The sequence below is a fragment of the Colias croceus genome, chromosome 25 (genome assembly GCF_905220415.1).
Source record: "Colias croceus chromosome 25, ilColCroc2.1".
In the NCBI taxonomy this organism is placed as follows: Eukaryota; Metazoa; Arthropoda; class Insecta; order Lepidoptera; family Pieridae; genus Colias; species Colias croceus.
In genome coordinates this window covers 6,595,585-6,616,482 of record NC_059561.1, presented here as the reverse complement: position 1 = coordinate 6,616,482, position 20,898 = coordinate 6,595,585, and the positions used below count along the sequence as shown (strand labels likewise).

The 20,898-nt window shown below is 32.5% G+C and overlaps 3 protein-coding genes across 4 annotated transcripts; 1 reads left to right on the top strand and 2 right to left on the bottom strand.

Annotated features, from left to right (window-relative positions):
• Positions 1-890: 890 nt before the first annotated feature.
• Positions 891-9,427, bottom strand: LOC123703058. The gene is made up of 12 exons (XM_045650933.1): positions 9,418-9,427; positions 8,834-8,959; positions 8,359-8,467; positions 7,888-8,024; positions 7,364-7,438; positions 6,791-6,873; positions 5,116-5,241; positions 4,468-4,615; positions 3,518-3,639; positions 2,611-2,743; positions 1,888-2,193; positions 891-1,469 (listed from the first exon to the last, which is right to left on the bottom strand). The coding sequence occupies exons 1-12, from the start codon at positions 9,425-9,427 to the stop codon at positions 1,285-1,287; spliced, it is 1,560 nt and encodes a 519-aa protein (XP_045506889.1). The 3' UTR covers positions 891-1,284.
• A 468-nt stretch (positions 9,428-9,895) lies between these two features.
• LOC123703182 (mediator of RNA polymerase II transcription subunit 20) lies at positions 9,896-11,536 on the bottom strand. 2 transcript variants are annotated; one of them, XM_045651096.1, is made up of 5 exons: positions 11,493-11,536; positions 11,287-11,421; positions 11,057-11,199; positions 10,591-10,850; positions 9,896-10,138 (listed from the first exon to the last, which is right to left on the bottom strand). In XM_045651096.1, exons 2-5 carry the CDS (start codon positions 11,298-11,300, stop codon positions 9,929-9,931), a joined length of 627 nt encoding a protein of 208 aa, XP_045507052.1. In that variant the 5' UTR covers positions 11,301-11,421; positions 11,493-11,536; the 3' UTR covers positions 9,896-9,928. The 2 variants fall into 2 exon arrangements, with proteins under 2 accessions (XP_045507052.1, XP_045507051.1); XM_045651095.1 differs by having other exon boundaries at positions 11,287-11,534.
• A 595-nt stretch (positions 11,537-12,131) lies between these two features.
• LOC123703170 (homocysteine-responsive endoplasmic reticulum-resident ubiquitin-like domain member 2 protein) lies at positions 12,132-19,291 on the top strand. The gene is made up of 4 exons (XM_045651081.1): positions 12,132-12,546; positions 16,655-17,037; positions 17,537-17,740; positions 18,046-19,291. The coding sequence occupies exons 1-4, from the start codon at positions 12,412-12,414 to the stop codon at positions 18,284-18,286; spliced, it is 963 nt and encodes a 320-aa protein (XP_045507037.1). The 5' UTR covers positions 12,132-12,411; the 3' UTR covers positions 18,287-19,291.
• The last annotated feature ends 1,607 nt before the right edge of the window (positions 19,292-20,898 follow it).

The following is a 20,898-nucleotide window of genomic DNA, read 5'->3' as shown; positions in this document are numbered from 1 at the left end:
ATAAACGCAACCACTGCGGCCAGCCAGACAGCCCGGACTCTAACCGAAATAGCAAGAGAAACAGTATATCAAAAACCCAACTATACTAAAATGACTTTTTTTTAAACGTTGCTAGCTCCCGTACTATTATATTCCTTGAGTCAGTAGCTCGATGATATAGTCTCGGTACTAACATCGACCGCGCAAGGTGTGCGCACTGAGTCATTGTTTAATATTATTTCACATATCTACCTAATTATAATTAATTATGGAGAGTTATTGAAATTCTCCGACATATTATATTTTTTTAACGTTTACGCTTTAGATGTTATGATTTATAATATTTAACTTGTACTTGAACGGACATATTGATACAATCAAGTATTAATATAGTTTTTAATATTTATTATTGTTATAGTACAGAAAAATATACATTCATTTATCGGTCTTACAAATAAAATGTTACCCATTCGCTATGCAATGGATTAGTTATTGCAATAACCTCTTGTTTTTATGATTGACGTTTCACGTGAGCAAGAGCAGGACGCAGCTATGGTAGAAAATGGTAGAAATTTATCCATTGTTAAACTTTTTATTAGTAAGACATAATATAAAGGTATATTTACATGCCAGTAGTGGTGAGAATGTACAGTATTCAATTTATGTTAAAAAAGCTATGAATAAATGATTGAAACATATTTCGTTTTCTTTTTTATTTAAAAGCACAAGATACTGCAGGAGGTGATAGCTTCTTAAAGATTAACAGTTTTAAAATATTTTCTAATCTATACTAATATTATAAAGCTGAAGAGTTTGTTTGTTTGAACGCGCTAATCTCGGGAACTATCTGGTCCGATTTGAAAAATTCTTTCGGTGTTAGATAGCTATTTATCGAGGAAGGCTATAGGCTATATATCATCACGCTACGACCAATAGGAGTGTAGCCACGGGGGTGAAACCGCGCGGAGCAGCTAGTATAATATAAAAAATCTCTAGCTTGCAACAGATTTTTCTAGTAATGAAAAATTCCTTTTTCTTCTTTATTTCTTAAATCACATTATTCATATAAATCAACATGAAAGGCCATCATCACAATAATTGTACGTTCATGTAATGTTAAAAAAAATATTTGTTTTGTGTTGATGTCATTGATAAATAACAATAGAATAAAAATGATTACAATATTTTTTTAATATCATCATACAAAAGTCTATCGTTTTTAGTTTAAATTAATTATTTTTTTAATTATACACATATCAAAATCCACATGCAAAATCAATATTATAGTATAACAAAGGGAATTTATTAATTCTTAGCATAATTAGGTTTCTGTGTGTATGCTATATCAAAATTCGGTTTTCCCGTCATAAATAATATAAATGACATATTTGGGGATATAGTAGTAGGCGTGGTTTTGACTCCCGCCTCCGTGGTGGTAGTTTCTCTTGGCCGTTTCTTTTCAGCTTTCTGAGGAGGTGGTGTTGCGTCATCTAAAAATGTTTAAAATAAATATAGTGAAAAAAAATCAATACATATAATAAATTCGTAGGAAAGTCAAAACTGTACATTGAATACTTTTTAAAAGTATACTTGGGGCGTGATCTACAATCGATATCGAAGCTAAAAGTATAGTTTTTAGAATTTTTGTCTGTATGTATTTCCGGGCTAATATCAAAAAGTACTGTATGGAATTTGTTAAAATTTGGTACAGAGGTATCGTGGAACCTGTGGAAGGACATAGGATAAGTTTTATCCCGGAAATCCCACGGGAACGGGAACTGCGGATTTTTATTAGACTACGCGGGCGAAGCCGCTGGCGGAAAGCTAGTTATTTAAAATGAAGATAATATAGCTATGGCAATATCCAGATGGCATAAGCAATATTACAAAATAAAACAAAAAACATACCAGCTATCATCTTAGGCTTCTTCGTCGTACTAGACCAGGTGCTATTATCAAATTCGGTCGTCGTCCACAATTCATATTCCGGTACCCACATTCCCATATCGAGCGGTTCAAAACCAAACTCTGTTAAATGCGTGGGTCCTCGATATTCGACTGGTAGCATAGTAAAATCTTCATAATAGGTCCCCTCTTCCCATTTCCAAGCCTGAATGTCTATTAACGTCATATTCTTCTTGAAACCCCATGCGAACATTTCGAAACGGCATGTGTCAGAAAACATTAGGTAGACTGATATTTCGAAAACAGAGCCTAGAATTATAAGCAAGTATTTAAGCATTGACGTATGGCATTTAAATTTTTTCAAGTGGCATTATGTAGATATTGCATTCATTCCAATTTACATTATACATATATTTTATTTGTGGAATTAAAATAAGTCTATTGTATTCGCTTATTATAAAACTATGCCTAGACGCTTAGGCAGAGTTTTGATTCGGACAATATTTGAGCTTGTCTATTGTTCGTCAGTGGACGGAAGAATAGAAAAGTACATAGAGGGTATAATACTTTTAATGACTACTAAGTCACATTTTTGAGACAAGTAGTATTTTTTTTTTCATATTTAATGTAAAGAAACCCTCATAAAGACTATAAAACACGTATCTATTTGTATAGTGCAGAAATCCCAAAATAACTAAAATTCAGTTCTTAAAGTTATCAAATTACCTTTATATGCATAACACGGTGGTCCCTTAGAGTACCTAGTGCATAGATGTTTCACTCTCATTTCCGATACAGCAGATGCGTTGATTAGTTCTAGTGTGAGGCAAGTGAACTCAACATCGTCGTATAAAGACAGCTGTTGAAGGAAAATCTAGTATTATTAATAGGAATATCAATAAAAAGGAAAAAAATGTAGGTCATTTTAATGCTCAAATCATAGTATGGACCGTTCATTAGGTTTTATTTAACTTTAAGTTCAATGTTCCTTTTATATGCTTAAATCTTTAATCTCCGCAACGGATTTTGATGCGGTTTTTTAATAGATAGAGTGATTCAAGATGAAGATTTTATTATATACTAGCTTCCGCCCGCGACTCCGTCCGCGCGGATGTCGGTCTTCGCGTGGATGGTTATTTCTCCATTTTGAGTACCTCTGTCAATAACATCTTATAAATATCTATTGGACCCAATTCCTAAATACGGCTAGGCCTATAATAATACGCAACGTGTGTTCGCGGTTCTACGGAACAACGTCTATGGATAAAACTGAAAAATTAAGATTAATTTTTTTCTACATATTTTTTCAGGATAAAAAGTATCCTATTTTACGCCCAGGATAATAAGGTATAATTATACCAAGTTTCATCGAAATCGAACCGCTAGTTTTCACGTGATGCCTTCACATACAGACAGACAGACAGACAAAAATTTTTTTAATCACATATTTGGGTTTGGTATCGATCCAGTAACACCCCCTGCTATTTATTTTTTCAATATTTTCAATGTACAGAATTGACCCTACTACAGATTTATTATATGTATAGATTTTATTAGGTTTTAGACAAAGCGTGCGAAGCCGCGGGCGGTGTAACATATACAACATTTTTTTATATTATATCAAAAAATGTACATTATACGTAAGAAACTGGAATTGATCGTTATCAGTACGCAACGATATCATCTCTCGGTACACAAGATTTACTTTCTCTTCTTCATCACAGTTTCCGAACCGTTGGTAAGCTGTACTGCCTCCTGAAATATAAGAAAAAATGTGTGCGTATACTGGTGTACACACGTAAGAAGTGAAACTTCTTTATGACCTTATGTAAAAAAAAATGTATATATGCAACTTTACAGAAATACGTCGAATCACGCGTGGATAAGAAAAAGATGGCGCGTAACGGAAAATGTCACGCGTAACGAAAAAATGAACACTAAATTTTTTTCCAACCCCGATAAAGAAGTTTCACTTCAAAAATCATTAACACATATATACCAAAAATTCTGTGTTGTAGCTAATTATTTGAACTACACTGTGTGTAGGATGGATCATGGAACATATCAATAATAATTAATTACTTTTAACAAACTTAAGTTGACATTTTTAGATTCAAACCAAATTAAATGAGAGCTGAAAGGCACCTGCTTTTTTAAAATAAAAAAAAATAATCATAAAAATCGCTTCACCTACGCAGCTATGTAGTCGAAACTTCTAAAATAACAAACACAAAAAGAATACAATTGAATTAAGAACCCTTTTTTGTAGTTTGTTGGAATTTGGAAAAAGTATTGAGTACATATTTAAAAATACCCTCTTTTATAATCCATACTCATATTATAAATGCGAAAGTAACTCTGTCTGTCTGTTACTCAATCACGCCTTAACTACTGAACCAATTTGCATGAAATTTGATATAGAGATATTTTGATACCCAAGAAAGGACATAGTATAGGTTTTATCCCGGAAATCCCACGGGAACGGGAACTATGCGGGTTTTTCTTTGACTGCGCGGGCGATGCCGCGGGTGGAAAGCTAGTAAGTAATAAGTATTGATGTATAGACATTAGACAACAACTAACCTCTCAATATATACTTGTGTTTGGACATCTTAGATATGGTGATACGTCTGAATTTATTCAATGTGCTTTCTATCCAGGGGAAATAGCTCATAATATCCAAATACCGGGACGGCGCTCCACAGCCTGGCCCGCGGACGCCTATACCTAACTAAAATTATAAATTAGGATCAATAAATTGCAATTAAATTTTTATCCACTACATTTTTAACACTCAAAAAATAAAGAAATACCTAGTAATGTTTTTAGTAGCGTTGAAGTCAGATAATTAGTAAAACAAATTAATCCTTTCACCGCCTTTAAACATTCATACAAATAACGAGGCGAATAACGAACAAGCATAATATAGCGCGTTCGTATAAATGCTACTCGCACGAATGTGTAAATGCGGTGTTAGAGAAGTGAGGTTCGCATATTAATTCTGTAATAATAATCCAAGAGTAATTGTTTTTTTTACATATTTGGTATCTATTAAAAATCTTTTTTATGTAAATTAATTAGTCTATTTATACTATAAAAAAGTTTTATTTGGTTTGTGATTACTGATTATAATTGAAAATTCATCTGCAATCAAATGGCCTTTGTCCATGTCTCAATTAAGCACTCATCAACAATTTCCATTTACAGACAAAGAAAATATTAATTACTCACCAACTGCCATCTCCCCCATACATCCCTGGCCACTAGAGACGAACCTGCGTCCCAAACACAAACATTATCTTCTTCTAAGGATACCGCACAAGATACATGCGGTGGACGCAATTTCTTTGCGTATAACTGTCAACAATAAATAATAATTAATAGCGAAATACGTAAAGTTTATTTTTTTTTTCAACACTAATAGAATCTTATATGTATAAAGGAACCTATTTGTGACACAAAAAATCAAGTAAAGTAGTGATCACTCTCAGGAAACCAGGGCAAAAGGTAAACAGGTAAAAAAAATATTAGGTAGAAAAGCAATGTACGCAAGATATGAAAAATTTAAAATACCCTCATTAATCTTAATATATCCTAAACCACTTAACCGATTATAATAAAATTCGCACACCATGTGCAGTTCTATCCAACTTGAGAGATAGGATAGGTTTTATCCCGGAAATCCCTCGGGAACGGGAACTATACGGGTTTTTCTTTAAAAACGCGGGCGAAGCCGCGGGCGGAAAGCTAGTTAGTAGTATAAATAAATGTTATCGCATACCTATAGTAATATCAGATTAGCATAAAAATGACGGGATAATTATAATAAGGTTAAATTAGTAACAATTGATTGATGAAACAATTATGAATAATATTGTTATCAAACCCGTTTAGTTTCATGCGATGCCTTCACGATAGTCACAATAAAACGATAATAATAATAGACGGGCATTTCTCCGCAACTCGACGTCAAGCGCCTATTTTGCGTGAGAGAGGGAGGTGGGGGAAACCAGCTAAAACTGAAACCACCCGAGCTCCTCCATGAAGCCAAGCAGCTTGTGAGGGCTGCCAAAGGCTTCGGGGAGGGACCCAGGAGACCCCAGGTGTCTTGCCCTGTACTCCGCAACCCCCTTACATTCCATGATGACGTGGGCTGCCGTTTCCTCGGTCGCCATGCAAGCTCTGCATAGCGGACTGTCTGTGATCCCTAGATTGAAGAGATGTTTGTTAAAGGGGCCGTGCCCTGTGAGGGTCCCTGTTATTACGCGTAGTTGCACTCTACGTAGGTTGAGAAGCCGACGTGCAAGTCTCGAGTCAATGTCCGGTAGGGCTTCTCTGGCTTGCTTGCAGTCAGATCTGCTCGACCATTCTGCTCTCTGAGCAGTGCTAGTGAGCTGGGTAATCATCATCCGGGTCCAGCTAGCAGGTATCGGTATAATGGGAAAAGGTCCCATGACCGGTGTTTCAGATGCCCTTCTGGCTAGTATATCAGCAGCATCGTTTCCACGTGAGTTACTGTGTCCTTTTATCCATTGTAGTACTAGGGAATTTCCCAGGTCACATACCTTAGTTAGGGCTAAGTGACACTCAAGGGTCAACCCTGAAGTGATTTCATGGCTTTTGATTGCCATGAGTGCTGCTTTGCTATCCGATAAGATCCGAATCGAATAGTTTGTTACATTTCTTTTAACTATGGCCGAAGCTGCAAGTAGAAGTCCTAGGCATTCAGCCTGAAAGACTGTATTATGGGGTCCCAAGGGGTGCGAGATGTTAATGTTTAGGTCCTCAGAGAAGACCCCAGCACCCGTCCCATTTCCAGTCTTGGACCCGTCAATAAAACGATGCTCTGAAGTGGTATTCACAATTTTCCGAATTACCCGGAATTCCTCGAATGCACCATACTCACATTAGCTCTCAAGTAAAACTCGCGACATAAATTAGCTGGCACGTGAGACACTGGAATAACTCTCTTTTGTAAATTTTGATAATCTGAAAAAATACAATCAAATTACTAGCCATCAAATCAAAATTGGTTAGTTTTTTTAGATAAGTCGTTGTTTCTTACGGTCTTATTAATAAATCGTTACCCATTCGCTATACACACATACATCAGTCAGTATCGACATTCATTTTCTATTTTCCATTCATTCTAATCAAAAATTTAACAATAATTCCAAAAGTTTTCAAACTTCGGTCAAGTGAATGGTACATTAGGACGACAATAAATCTCAATCAATCTTTTGGTACCATGTCCGCAGTCCGGAACATTGTTAAAATTGCAATTAAATTATTTTTTTGCTGTATGGTCGTGAAAAAAATTCCAAAAGTTCTGCAAACTTGGGAAAGTTTTCGATATAATATTTCATATCACGTATTAAATTTGCAACCAATCTAAGTGTACCTACGGAACATTTTTTGAATATTAGTCTATATCTTAGTCTATCTATATAATACCTTAAAATTTATGAATTACACTAACCTTCTTTAAACTTGACGATATAAAAGTCCGGATTCCTTATTATGTGAGGCGGAGGACAGAGCGGTTTTATATTAACTGTAAGGAACAAAGAAATTGAAGGGCATTCTTAATATTAGTGAACACATGTGCCTTAATAAAATTAGGGGTGCTTCACTTTCTAAATTAATTAGTCTATAACTCTACAGAATTTAGATCATTAGTAATAAAAACTTACTTTTGGTACGTTTTGTGAATATACCTTACAATAATGATATAAGCTTAATTTTGCTTTAACGTATGTTTCTCTCGACTAGAATTTTGGCCATGATTTTGACATCCATCCTGTCTGTCTGTCTGTTACTCAATCACGCCTAAACTACTGAACCAATTTGCATGAAATTTGGTATGGAGATATTTTGATAAGTACCCGAGAAACGACATAGGCTACCTTTTATTGCGAAATATGTACCACGGGCGAAGCCGGGGCGGACCACTAGTATAAAATACAGTTCACTTTTTATAGCAAAGATATAAAGGTAATATACTGTTTCTGACTGGAGTCCTTAGCTGCACCAAAGCGATGGTATTATACGTGTTTTCATACTCTTCATGTATCACATAGTTTCTCACTTTGCGACCGATTCGATTCCAATTTTCACCCAAAAGTACGCGAGCGTTTGATCTGGAAAAACGTCCAAATATTAAAGTACTAAAACTCAAACTAAATTACGATTTTTTGTTCTTTCATGACAAGAAGATTATTTTTTATTGTTATCTACAAAATCCAATTATATTTTTTTAATTGCAGCTTTCAACATTTTATAGGAGGCGTCTAAAATGAGACAAGAATATCCCCATATTCGATAAATTTAACAATTTTTACGAGGTATATGATTAAAAAAAAAACAATTTAAAACAAAACATATTAATTTTTTTTAATTTGTCAACAACTTTTGCCTCAAATCATGCCTCTTTATAACATTAGTTAAGATTTAAATTAACTACACAGTAATTACCTGAAATCATGTTTAGGCATTGGCCCAATATCCGCCGCAGGAGCTATCACAAATTCAGCTTGAATCAAAGCCACTGTCGTCACCGCTCGTGCATCGTCAGTTTCACCATCTACAATATTAACAATTACCTATTAATTAATCCATACTAATATTATAAATGCGAAAGTAACTCTGTCAGTCTGTCTGTTACTCAATCACGCCGAAACTACTGAACCAATTTTGATGAAATTTGGTATGGAGATATTTTGATACCCGAGAAAAGACATATTTTTTGTTTTTCTTTGCTTAATAACTCAGCCCCCGGAATCACAGACACAATAGAAAATCTATTGTGTCGTGGACCGATCGGGCCGCTGCAGCTGGGGCCTGGGGGCTCAATGGGTTAATGTTACTAGGGCAGTGGAATAGATATGTATTATTTTTATAACTGTAAAATAAGACTTAAATAGAAAAAATATATAATAATAGTACTCACAATAGCTGTAATATAAAATTCCCAACCAAGGATATCTAGTAATATCAACATCTCCAGTGGCTACTTCTATGTCATGATCGATTCCACAATCTATTACATCTATTTCTACAGATATAACTGGCTTTACTAAAATAATTAAACAAAAATAATTATATATAAATTATTATCTAGAATAAATATATAAATAAAGACCGGCAACGCACTAACAATGTCCCTGGCATTGCTGGTGCGTATGGGCGACGCAGTAAAAAAAAATGTGTGTTTTCCTTTATTACATAAATCTATAGAATACAGTTGTATTCAGATGAATTGAAACTATTTGTGTAAATAATACCTATAATAACACAATACACGATAGAATAGAATAGAATAGAAAACACTTTATTGTACAATGCACACAAAAACAAAATTTACAGAAACGATATGTAACTTAAAATAAATGTACAATTTGGCGATTTGGCACGATATATTAATAGAAACATTATTTAAAAAAAAGTAAAGTGTACTTACATGTTCCAAAAACTATGCACACAATAATTAACCCACATTTCATTTTCTATATTATTTAAAATTGTACAAAATACCTGTACTCATTGTATGTAAGTTTCAAATAAACAAATATTGTTTACATCATTAATAATGTTGTTTATTTTCCTTTAATGTTTTATTTTGGTCATTTGAGAAGAAAAAATGTAAATGTAAACAATTTCATTTAAAATATTTTCATATTTCATATTTGTTTATAAAAGTGGATTTGATACTTTTTATAACAGTTATATTTCATACATACACAATTAAATAGAGAATACCTGTTCTCTAATGAAATACTTTTGCGCTGAAATCAAAGGTAATGAATTTTGTTTACCATTATTATAAAAAAGAAAATAGGTACTTCACTCTTTAAAACCAATATGTACATAATTATGAGTTTAGGCAGAGCTTGTTTAAATTTTTTGTTGAAAAAAAGTTTTATTTACTAACAAAATATTTTAAATTTGATAATGATGATGTTATTCAACAAACAATTATTTATATTAAGGAATATTATTGATAAAACACCCATTCTTACATACAAATTTATTCTTACAACTTAATCTAAGCACTTCTCATCCCCGTTACTTTTCTATACGCACTAAAATGTTCCAAATACTGGTATATAGTATCTATTGGTGTGTATATCTCGTTCATTCGACTTAACAAGTGCTGTGGAGGTTGCACTGGTATCGTGGGGCCCAGGAGACCTTGTAAGAACTCTCGTAGGAGACCCCACACTGCGTTCGCCATTACACATGGTCTGTATTCCACCTAAAAGTTTGAAATTAATTAAGTTCCAAACAATTGTTGATTTGAAATGAATAACATGATACTTTAAGGGCTGATTTTTCAATTGTTGGTTAAAACTTATTCATCGAATAACGTATTAAACTACCATTTCAAAAATGTATTCTAACTGTCCGTAGATGATAGTTTACAAGCAAGTTTACAGGTGACATTTTAAAATGTTCGTTTAATACTTTATTGGACGGATTAATTTTAACCAAGGATTGAAAAATCGGCCATAATTTAAATGTACTTATATTCTAAAGGCAAAGTAAAACAAACAAGTATCCTTTGTCCTATTGTAGCTTTATAAGACATACTGTGAGCTCAATAATCATACTGATATATTTATGGAAATCTTTCCGAATTTTAAATCAAAATTTGAATACTTCAATTGCATTTTTTCAGATTATAACTACAAAGAACATCAAACATACCTCTATAAGAATCCCTTTAAAATTCTGATTCATTGTCACAGATCCAAGTTTCACACAAAAGTCGCTTAACTCAAAGCGAGGACCCTTGCTCTCGATTTTAGTCTGTTTCTTAGATGTATAGTGAACAGAGAGCTTCATCATCAGCAAATCAAATAAACCATCAGCTATGACATGTATATTCTTTGTACCACTTTCCAGAATGGAAAAAACTGACGCTGGTTGTTCAGAATTGTGTAAAATGTGCACTGTTTTTGTTGATCCTGAAAAACAAAGGTATAAGGGGTTAAATTTAAGTTTTTGTGATGATTACATGCATGTAAGAGTGTGCACAAGCGTGCTTGATATTTTGTTTACATAGATCACATTTACAACAGGCAAACTCGAGCTTTTCTGGCCATTCAGGATTAAAATTAATTAAGTTTACACTGTTTCACTTTTACTTCTGTAATTAAAATATTACACTTACCCATAGTAGGATGAGATAGATAGCTCTCGCAGTCTACAAGAAATTGTCCCTGTTGAGTTGCTCCTAATGCTAATAGTCGTTTAGTTATCAATTCGATAACGTAAGTACCGGTTTTATTTTCCGGCACTGGGTACTGTTGTAATCTATAAAAGGATACCTATGTTATTTGTAATAATTTATAATATGTATCGCTTAATCGAGATATAAGATTGATTATTATATTAACTTACACAGTTACACCCATTATTAATGTTTAAACGGAGGATTGCACTCAAAGTTTGCAAAATATTAGTTGCAACCAATATTTTTTTAGTTTACTTTCGTAGTTACCTATATTCTTCTGTAGTTTGTACACATAATTTTGCCTTAAAAAACAACGCAAATATGAGCTAACAACACAAAAATAACAAAAATTCTCACTAAAAATACAAATTACAATTATTGAGAGGTTATGTTGTTTGTTGACAATTGGAACTTGTTTGACTTCGACTTTGACTTTGACATTTTTGAAGAAAGTTTGCCCGTTAATTAACGTGAACTCAACCACCCACTTTGTGGGAATTTCTATTTATAATAATTTGTCATAACCTAGGAAGTATGTTTTTGTTAAATTATTTTTTTAAGAATTCTTGAATTGATTTTTGTTTAAATAATCATTAAAATAAATGCTGTTAACATTTTTCAATATTAAAGAAACATAAAACCGAATGTACTGGTTAGCGGAAAATAGGCTAACTTTGAAGTTCATGCAACACCAAAAAATGCTAAACCATAGAGAATCCTTTTATTTAACCACCATTTTTGAGACACAGATACACCTGTTTAATTTGCTACAATTAATCAAAACTAACGTCTATTAAATTTTAGGTGGTTTAATAATAATTTTATTTGTATTTTGTTTATTGTGTACAATAAATGAAATAAGGATAAATCTGTGAAAAATAAAATTTATATACATTGAAATTGCTAGAGGTAAATTATTGTTCCCATGATTTTAAAAACAACCAATAGAAAACTGGAACATTGCCTTTTCTTATCTTTCTGTTGTTTGTGTCTACAAAGCTGGACCAATCACAATAAGACAGATAATTGTAGAGCAAATTGACAAGTACAGGGGGCCTCTACAGTGATTATTATCGGCAATATTTATTTACTTCTAATCGAATTAGGTACTGTTTGATCGTGGATTGAGAAATACCATTTTTGAGACACAGATACACCTGTTTAAATTAGTCAAGTGCTTATTATAAATATTGCGTCATACGTATCCTTCATATTTTTTGTGTGGAAAAAAAATAAGTGTGATTACATAGTATTGAATTATCTAACGATCTCAACAATTGCGTGCTGCGAAAATGATACCAGATAACGTGACACTGATTGTGAAGGCTCCTAACCAGCAAATTGAGGATCAAAACATCGAATGTGAGACATCCTGGACTGTGAGGCAGCTAAAAGGTCATTTATCGGAAGTTTATCCAAGTAAACCGGTGAGCAATTACTTAATATCTCTTTAATTTTCCTTAAAATCGTTTATTTATACTTCCTCAAATTATGTCTTTTTTTTAAGATGAATCTCAATATCGAATTTTAATTTTATTTAAAAATAATCAGTACATCTGTGAAAAAGGCTTAATTCTTTCACTTCACTGTTGTACTCCGACTCCGCTTTAAAGTAAACTTATAGTTTAATTTTTAAACACATATTAAATGAAATTCATGATATCATTGCTTATTTAACAATAATTGTTATTATTTATTATTATACCTACCACCTACCTAACAAAAGGACAAAGTCCAATACAATTTAAAATGTTATTGTCATAGTAACACAATGATTGCTCGCTTACATTTTCAACTTTTGAAATTTACATTTTTATCAGACATTCTTTATTAGGAAATTAATTAGAAATTTAAATCCAATTTTTAATTCATTTGGGTTCAGATAGCATTTATGATCACTTTACTTATTTTTTTCAGAAAGTTAATCTTGTACTTAACAATACTCTAAAATAATAAATTCAAGCTCGATAAAATATTCTTTCTATTTTATCTCAATATGTAATTAAATGGTGTTTTATGGAATTTTCACTTATCACTATATTTGTTTTAAAAATATAGATAATATTTTTAAAACATATTTTTAAACATGATATTTTTAAAACAAACCAGAATGTAAACTTATATTCAAAAATAATATCACTATCTAACCACAGGAACTTGTGGGCAACTACATTGATAATATTTAATATTTATAAAATTCAAAAAAACTACTTTTTGTTAAAAATTTTTTATCAGATAAATAATATCATCAGATAAATGTTTATCTGATAATTAACAAGAAATATGCAAGGTATAATATCTTAACTTATCCACAGAAACATGTTAATTTAGATTTTTTTATAATTTTCATCAATAAAATAAAAAACAAATTTTTCAATCAACGAAAAAACGAGATTAGCGCGTTGAAAAAAAAAAACATCATCTCTTCACATCAATCAGTTACAAATGTATATGTCCTAAACTGTTTCAAAATTTATTTTACACTCGCATTAGTTATAATGCATTTAAAGATTAAATACCAACAGAAATTACTGTTTTTTAACGACTGCCATTATCATAAAAAATTTATTCATTTGCATATACATTAACTGATAAGTAGTTAAAATTATGTAAACATTATTATAATTTCAGTATTAATTCAAAATTTAATTGCCTTTTATAAAACACTAATGACTTTCCAATAAAATACTTTAATATTATGTTTCTGAAATATTTATTATCATTGCTACATAATAGCCGTAATCAAAAAGAAAGTCTTGATTTTTTTAGTTGTAAAATATATAGAAGAAAATATGCAAAATGTATATTTTTTGTAGTCTAAATTATAAAATTTTGTCATGATGGAATATCAAATACCTACTCAATTTGTTATTTTTTAATTGGCACTTTATAGTTTTGAACCCTTATCAAACTTTACATAACGTCAATTAATGAAATGCAAAAAAATAAATATCTTATCGTATTTCACAGTTTGAATAAAAAATAATGGTCTTGTTGCAATTTGCAATAAAATATATATGCAGTGTGACAATTCCTAAATTACGATTGAAATAATCAAGAAATAATTCAAGGTTAGAAGTGATATTTTTATGTAATACAGTATTCTATTGTGTACTACAGTACCTAACATCATTTTTAGGTGGATTGATAAAAAATATAAAAAATATTCGACATCTTCCGAGATTTCGTGAATTCTGTCATATCAACATTTCTATTTTAAAATAATATTTTCCGTTTCATGTCTTTGCAGAATACACATTCCATGCTTGTATTGTATGAATGTATTATATTATGAATACAAGGAAATATATATTTTGAAAAGTGATCCACTTCATAGCAGTCATGCTCATGATTCAGACATCTTGCATCTTGTAGAATGAAATAAATGGTGTTTCATGTTTGTGTTGTATCTTTCATTGTGTTATCTATACACACAGGTGTATATACACCACTATTTTTTAATCAGTACAAAAACTTTAAGGACATGTTAGCGAATACTTTATTATCATTTATATGATGTAAGAATTACATTATATCGATAAATAGCAAAGATATAATCATTTGTTTATTTAAGAAAGTCTCACTAAAATCATAGACACATTGCAGAGTTCATTCACTTATTCACTGATAGTATTACCTAACCTTGGGCAATAAAATGAAACAAGAGATGTAGTTACTAACTTTATTTATTTTAATTTCCTAAATTCAAATCTCCCCTTCATACTTCATCCGGGCTTAAATAACTTTAAATAAGAGGTATGTAATTACAAAACAAACATCAAAATCGAATTTTGGCGTATTTAAGAAGTTAGAATCAGCTGTTTTTACAATACCTAATCTGTATTGAAAGAAAAACGATTTTGGCGTGTTTAAGAAGTTAGAATCAGCTGTTTTTACAATACCTAATCTGTATTGAAAGAAAAAACGATTTTGGCGTGTTTAAGAAGTTAGAATCAGCTGTTTTTACAATACCTAACCTGTATTGAAAGAAAAAACGATTTTGGCGTGTTTAAGAAGTTAGAATCAGCTGGTAGGTATTTACAATTATCTTAACTAACCTTACAAGTATTTCAATAATAATTGTCCTTCAAAATGTCCACCACCATTATCAATACACAGACGTGCACGTTTTATTACTTAAATTGTTTTTAACGAGAGAAGTAGGTACGTTTTTTTGTCTTTTCACTTCATCCAATATGCGCTGTTTTAATTGTTCGACACTAACCGGCTCACTTTTGTTCACTTAATTTCACTCCACAAAAATAAGGCCAAGGGTGTGAGATCAGGTGAGCGAGGAGGCTAAGCAGCAGGCCCGCCTCGACCGATCCACTGACTTCCAAACTCCGCTGTGAGAAATTCATGAACCGTAGCGTTATTCGACATTCGTACTACGTCGAGGATCCTCTTCAAAATATGCTAGTACATTACACGTTAACATTTTGTGACAACGCCTGCTGGTAAGCATTTACCACGGTTCGTACATTTGACGATCGATCGATCGATCGATCTGTACATAGGTACGTACTGCTGCACTCGCATTTTCTCCACTCAAAAAGAACGCACGAAGCATAAGTACATAATCCCGTGATATGAATTGATATGATATTGTACGAAAAAAAAGCAAGTTTTCACTTCCGCTAACAATTATTAGGCACTGTTTGTCGCAACGCGTTCGGCCTTCGGCGTTGGGGTGCGAAGTGCGAACTGCGACGCGGGCGCAGGCCACAGAGGGAAAGGGGTTGGCGGGGTGAAGGATGGCGAGCATCGACGCGAGTTTGCCGGAATTTATCAATGGAGCTGTGCAGCGGACCTATTCGAAATCGTACGCTAGAAAATTACAACATAATACCTAGTGTGGGTCATTGACTAAGAATAGGTTTAACAATTTTTACATATTTATGTGGACAATTTTGGGACATTTCTGTTTGTTAGTGTTTTTAATTATTTCTTACACAAATATGATTGGTTAAAGGTACTTAACACCCTGTAAATTTTTTTGTACTGATTAAAAAATAGTGGTGTATACATCATACATGTTTTAATGAATAATGTTATAATAATAATTAAAATGTTTTGTTTTAAGTAAAACCGATATAAATTGAAACATTTTCTGCACAATATTTTAAGCACATTTATGTTCGGATAGATTAATAACATCAACGAAAATGAATGGTCTATTCAATGTATAAAACATTAATAGAAGAGATTACAAGTACTATATTATTATTCCGCATGATAATACACGCACTTCCGTTTATAAGTTTTAAGTGTATATAAATCAAATATTAGGAACTAATGTATTAATTCCGAGTTAATCATGCACTATACTTCTTAAATCTAAGATATTTTTAAGGAAAAGAACTATTATACACATTCCGATTGGTAATATTATGAATAATGAAAGTCAGGGAATCCCCGACTTACGTATGCAAGCAAGCTAGATCTGTTTTATTCGTGAGAGTGAAAAAGTGCGGCTTATAAACTGCCTCTTCCGTTATACAATACATCCAATAATATCTTTTCCATTTGTTTCAGAAAACAGATGAACAGAAAATAATCTACTCTGGCCAGTTGTTAGACGACAATTCAGTGCTGAAAGACGTGCTCAGGAGCTATGACTGTCCGATCCCACACACTATGCATCTAGTCTGTACGCCCAAGAACAAAATGGACATACCAGAACCTAAAACAGACGGTCTGCGGAATAGAAACGTGCCAGAACAAACTAGACCAGCGGAAGCTGCTCGACCGGAGATGCGACAAAATGACCAGAACCACACGGTCGAAATGCAAAATTATTTGAGTTCGTTCGTTAATAATTACGGCAGGGTCCCCCCGTACCCGAATTATAATTTCAATGAACGATACTTGCCAATGCAGCAGGCGTACTTGCAGTATATGCAGCAGTATGCTAATTTGTAAGTTGGTTTTCTGTATTTTTTTTTTAATTTTATGTTTAGTGGACGTGGCACATTTTTGTGAAAACCTAAATAAGTAACATGCGGGTGACCTTTGTTTACTATAGAATATTTGCTTTATAACAACAACAAACAATTTATTATCGAGTATTAAGAATGTAATATATTATGTAGGTATTTATTTTTATGTAGGTAATTTCAATCCACTTAGTTATTCTGGAAAAACGTAATAATACCTCAATGGGAAAAACACATAGTTTTAATTCAAATTGACAGACAATTTTTTTCGGGTTCAGTATTTTACAGAACTATATTTGTATCTTATTAAACAGAACTGTTAAAATTTTTACTATAATAAGACATTTTTTCTTTAATTAGAGAAGATTTCGTAACATTCCAATAGTCAAACTAACCACAAAACTACATAAACTCAGCAAACATTCCGCGCCACTCCAGACGTCGAAACTTGAACATTCTAGAACATTCTCGAACATTCCAGATGGCAAGCGCACGCGCCCCCCCCACAACCAGCCGCACCTCCACAACCGCCACAACCGGTCGCACGTGTGGAGGAGGAGGGCCGTGATTGGCTGGACCATTTGTATGCGGCATCACGAATGGCTGTGCTCGTGTCGTTGTTGTATTTGTATGGGAGCCCGGCGAGGCTGTTGTTAGTGGTTATCGTGGTGGCAGCGGGCTATTTGTGAGTATTTTTTTGTTTATTTATTTCAGGTATGTCACCAATGTGAATAAATATATAGAAATGATCATATTGTATTCATTTTCTTTTTATGAATATGTATAAAATTTTGATGATGTTATAAATATAATCGACAGCCAGAATTTGAACCATAGGACGTATTATGTCTCATCATAGTTATGTCAAGGACCACTATGGTATGCATGATCCACTACAGAAATTGAGAAAATTTCAAAAACTTTTTGTTTCAATCAATTTTCCGATTTTATATTCTGAAATAGGCAATAATAGTACTTGGATTTTTACAGGCACCAAATCGGTTTCTTCCGTGAGCTCCTGGTGAATCCGAACGCACCACAAAACGATAGAAACCGTGCGCAGAACAGAGCACAACCGAACCAACCCCAACCCCAAGAAACCCCGCAAACAACACCGCCAACCCCGCAAGAGAACCCTCAACAACCCCCAGAAGACGAACAGTCACTACTAGCTGTCACTTGGACGATATTCACGACGTTCTTCGCGTCTCTCATACCAGAGGCTAATTGAGAAATAAAGAAAATTATGTGTCATTTATGGTTATTGTGACGTCATAGTACTACTTTTTTTTTATAAATCGAAATCGTATCGTTCCATATTCTAACTTTACAAGGTGCCTTGTATAGTCGGTTTATAGAAGGTAAAAAGACCAATTATAAGCGTTGTGATTCTGTCATACAAATTTGAATCTTATTGAGAAAGATTCATGTATTAATCTCGTATGGCAACGAAAATAATGTTCCATTTTTAAAATACACCATAGATAATGGAAATAAATTGTATTTCCCAAAACTGAAAAGTTTGCTATGATGTTACAGTAGCATAGAAATGTTTTAAATTATTTGCCTAGCACCAGTGATATTATAGAAGCTATATATGGTTATATCTCCATTGTTAATTTGGTTTGGGATTTTTCAATGTTGGTTTTTGTTACACTAAATTAATATACGGAAATTATTAACTTTGTGAATGTTAATATCGTTTTAATGTGTCGCTTTTAACGATTTTTGGATAAATTTTAATGTAAATCTTAAACCAAATATTAATTGTAAATAATATTTTAGTTTTAGTATATAGAGTTAAACGATGTGTTTCCAAAAACGTCGGAAATGTATATTTTAGTATAATTATGGAATACTAGGAAACCGGGCGAATCCGTTTCGCCACCAGAGACACCGTTTCTTTGCTATAAACCTCACGGAGCCCGAGACCTTTCCAACGAATGCAAAACCGTGGAAATCGGTTCGTGCGTTCTGGAGTTATAGCGTCAGGAAGGAAAACCCGACTTATTTTTTTAAAGTAGATATTTAATTAAGGGGCTTATTCGTATCACTGTCACCTACATAGGTGAAAAATAAAACATGGAATTTAAAAAAAACGTTTACACATTGTTGATTGGAAATCGAAAACTTATTTTAAATTATAGTTAACATAAACGTTATTTTAAACATATAAATAGATATTTATGTGATTACTGTAATGTATACAGGGTGTTATCGTTAAGTGTGCACAGGTGATAATTCCGTAACTATTGCAGATAAAAAATTCACAAACACTCCCATACATTTAGTATGAGATATGACTATCCTAAACATGTAATATGAAAAATTTTGGTTCTTTTTTTAATTTGTGCTTAAATTACTTCGTAAATTTTAATAAAAAATCATTTAGAAACTGTAAACAGAGCTCGATGTGGAATACAATGGTATTCCAAAACGAGGACGTCACTTCGAACATTTGCTTTGAATACAATATGTATGGAAAATTCAATGTATGGGAGTGTTTAATGTAACTTGTTTGGATATTTCCCGTTATATTTTTTAAAAGTTATTATTGTCATTTTACTCATTAGGTAAAGGGCTTTCGATATCAGTTAAGTTTTTTTGATATCTGCAATAGTTACGGAATAATCGCCTGTGCACACTTAACGAATACACCCTGTATAGTAATGACTTGGGTTTAACGGGTACCAGCTTAAGTGCAGACGTCTAAACATTTACTAGATCTAAAGAATACTTTTATTAAACAATACCTATAATTAGGTAATGTCAGTGCTATTATTTTGTACAACTAAGATGACCTGCACTTTAGTTTTTATCCATAAAAAATATTAATGTATAATCTGTATCATAATTATTAACTCAGTTAATTATTACTCATTTATTTATTTTGAACACGTCATGTGATTGTGATAATGATAAATGGATAGATTTTGAAACGATTATTTTACGAACTAAGTGCTGGCCTCACAACGGTTTTTTTCCCGTGAGCGGTTAACCGCTATAACTGCAAAACCGCCCGAAATGTTATACACTATGTTATACGACAAACGAATTTTGTCGCGGTTTCGTGGTTTTAAAAGTTATCACGGAAAAAAGCTGCAAATGAGGCTGCTTGTTTCGTTTACGTGAATCGCAAAATCACGGGATTTAATGTTCAAAATTGAAAGTATTTAAAAATAAATACCGCGAAGAAAATAACCATATCTATGTCCAAAAATATTTTGTGTAGGTATGCGCTTATGGCTATACCATCAAAATTCAAAAGTCAATTACATACTCGCTTTTGTGTCATATAAACAAAGAAATGTGATCGTTTTGATTTTTGCTTTAATTAACAAAAAAGAGCGTGTGTGCTTAACACACGTGTCAGAAGTGAAACTTTTTTGGCAAGATTAAAAGATATCAAAATTGTCGCCCTATTCTATGACGTGACGGTGTTGCCATGAAGCGACCTTTAAATTATTTTACTCTCAACGTGCCTAAAGAAGTTTCACTTCAAAAATTAAAATATGATAAGCAAAATTTGCCAATTTATATTAGATATATTTTATGTTATTAGCACTACGAATAATTTGTAGATACGGCATCCAATCTAAATTGGTCTCGTAATAAATTAGTTAAAATTTTGTGTGATTATTGCTATCTATACATATAATAAAATCGTAGGAAAGTCAAAACTGTACATTGAATATTTTTTTAAAAGAATACCTGGGCCATGATCTATAATCGATATAGAAGCCAAAAACATAGTTTTTAGAATTTTTGTCTGTTTGTCTGTTTGTCTGTTTGTCTGTTTGTCTGTTTGTCTGTATGTTTGTCTGAGCTAATCTCGAAAAGTAC

Coding starts and splice junctions, on each gene's coding strand:
- LOC123703058 (XM_045650933.1), bottom strand. Junction 5,242..6,790: donor AGTTTTACTTGAGAGCTAAT/GTGAGTATGGTG, acceptor TATTGTTGACAG/TTATACGCAAAGAAATTGCG. Junction 1,470..1,887: donor GAAGCCTAAGATGATAGCTG/GTATGTTTTTTG, acceptor AAACATTTTTAG/ATGACGCAACACCACCTCCT.
- LOC123703182 (XM_045651096.1), bottom strand. Junction 10,851..11,056: donor TCTATCTCATCCTACTATGG/GTAAGTGTAATA, acceptor TTTGTTTTTCAG/GATCAACAAAAACAGTGCAC. Junction 10,139..10,590: donor TTAAAGGGATTCTTATAGAG/GTATGTTTGATG, acceptor TCAAACTTTTAG/GTGGAATACAGACCATGTGT.
- LOC123703170 (XM_045651081.1), top strand. CDS start 12,412: ATGATACCAGATAACGTGACACTGATTGTGAAGGCTCCTAACCAGCAA. Junction 12,547..16,654: donor AAGTTTATCCAAGTAAACCG/GTGAGCAATTAC, acceptor CATTTGTTTCAG/AAAACAGATGAACAGAAAAT. Junction 17,741..18,045: donor GTGGTGGCAGCGGGCTATTT/GTGAGTATTTTT, acceptor GGATTTTTACAG/GCACCAAATCGGTTTCTTCC.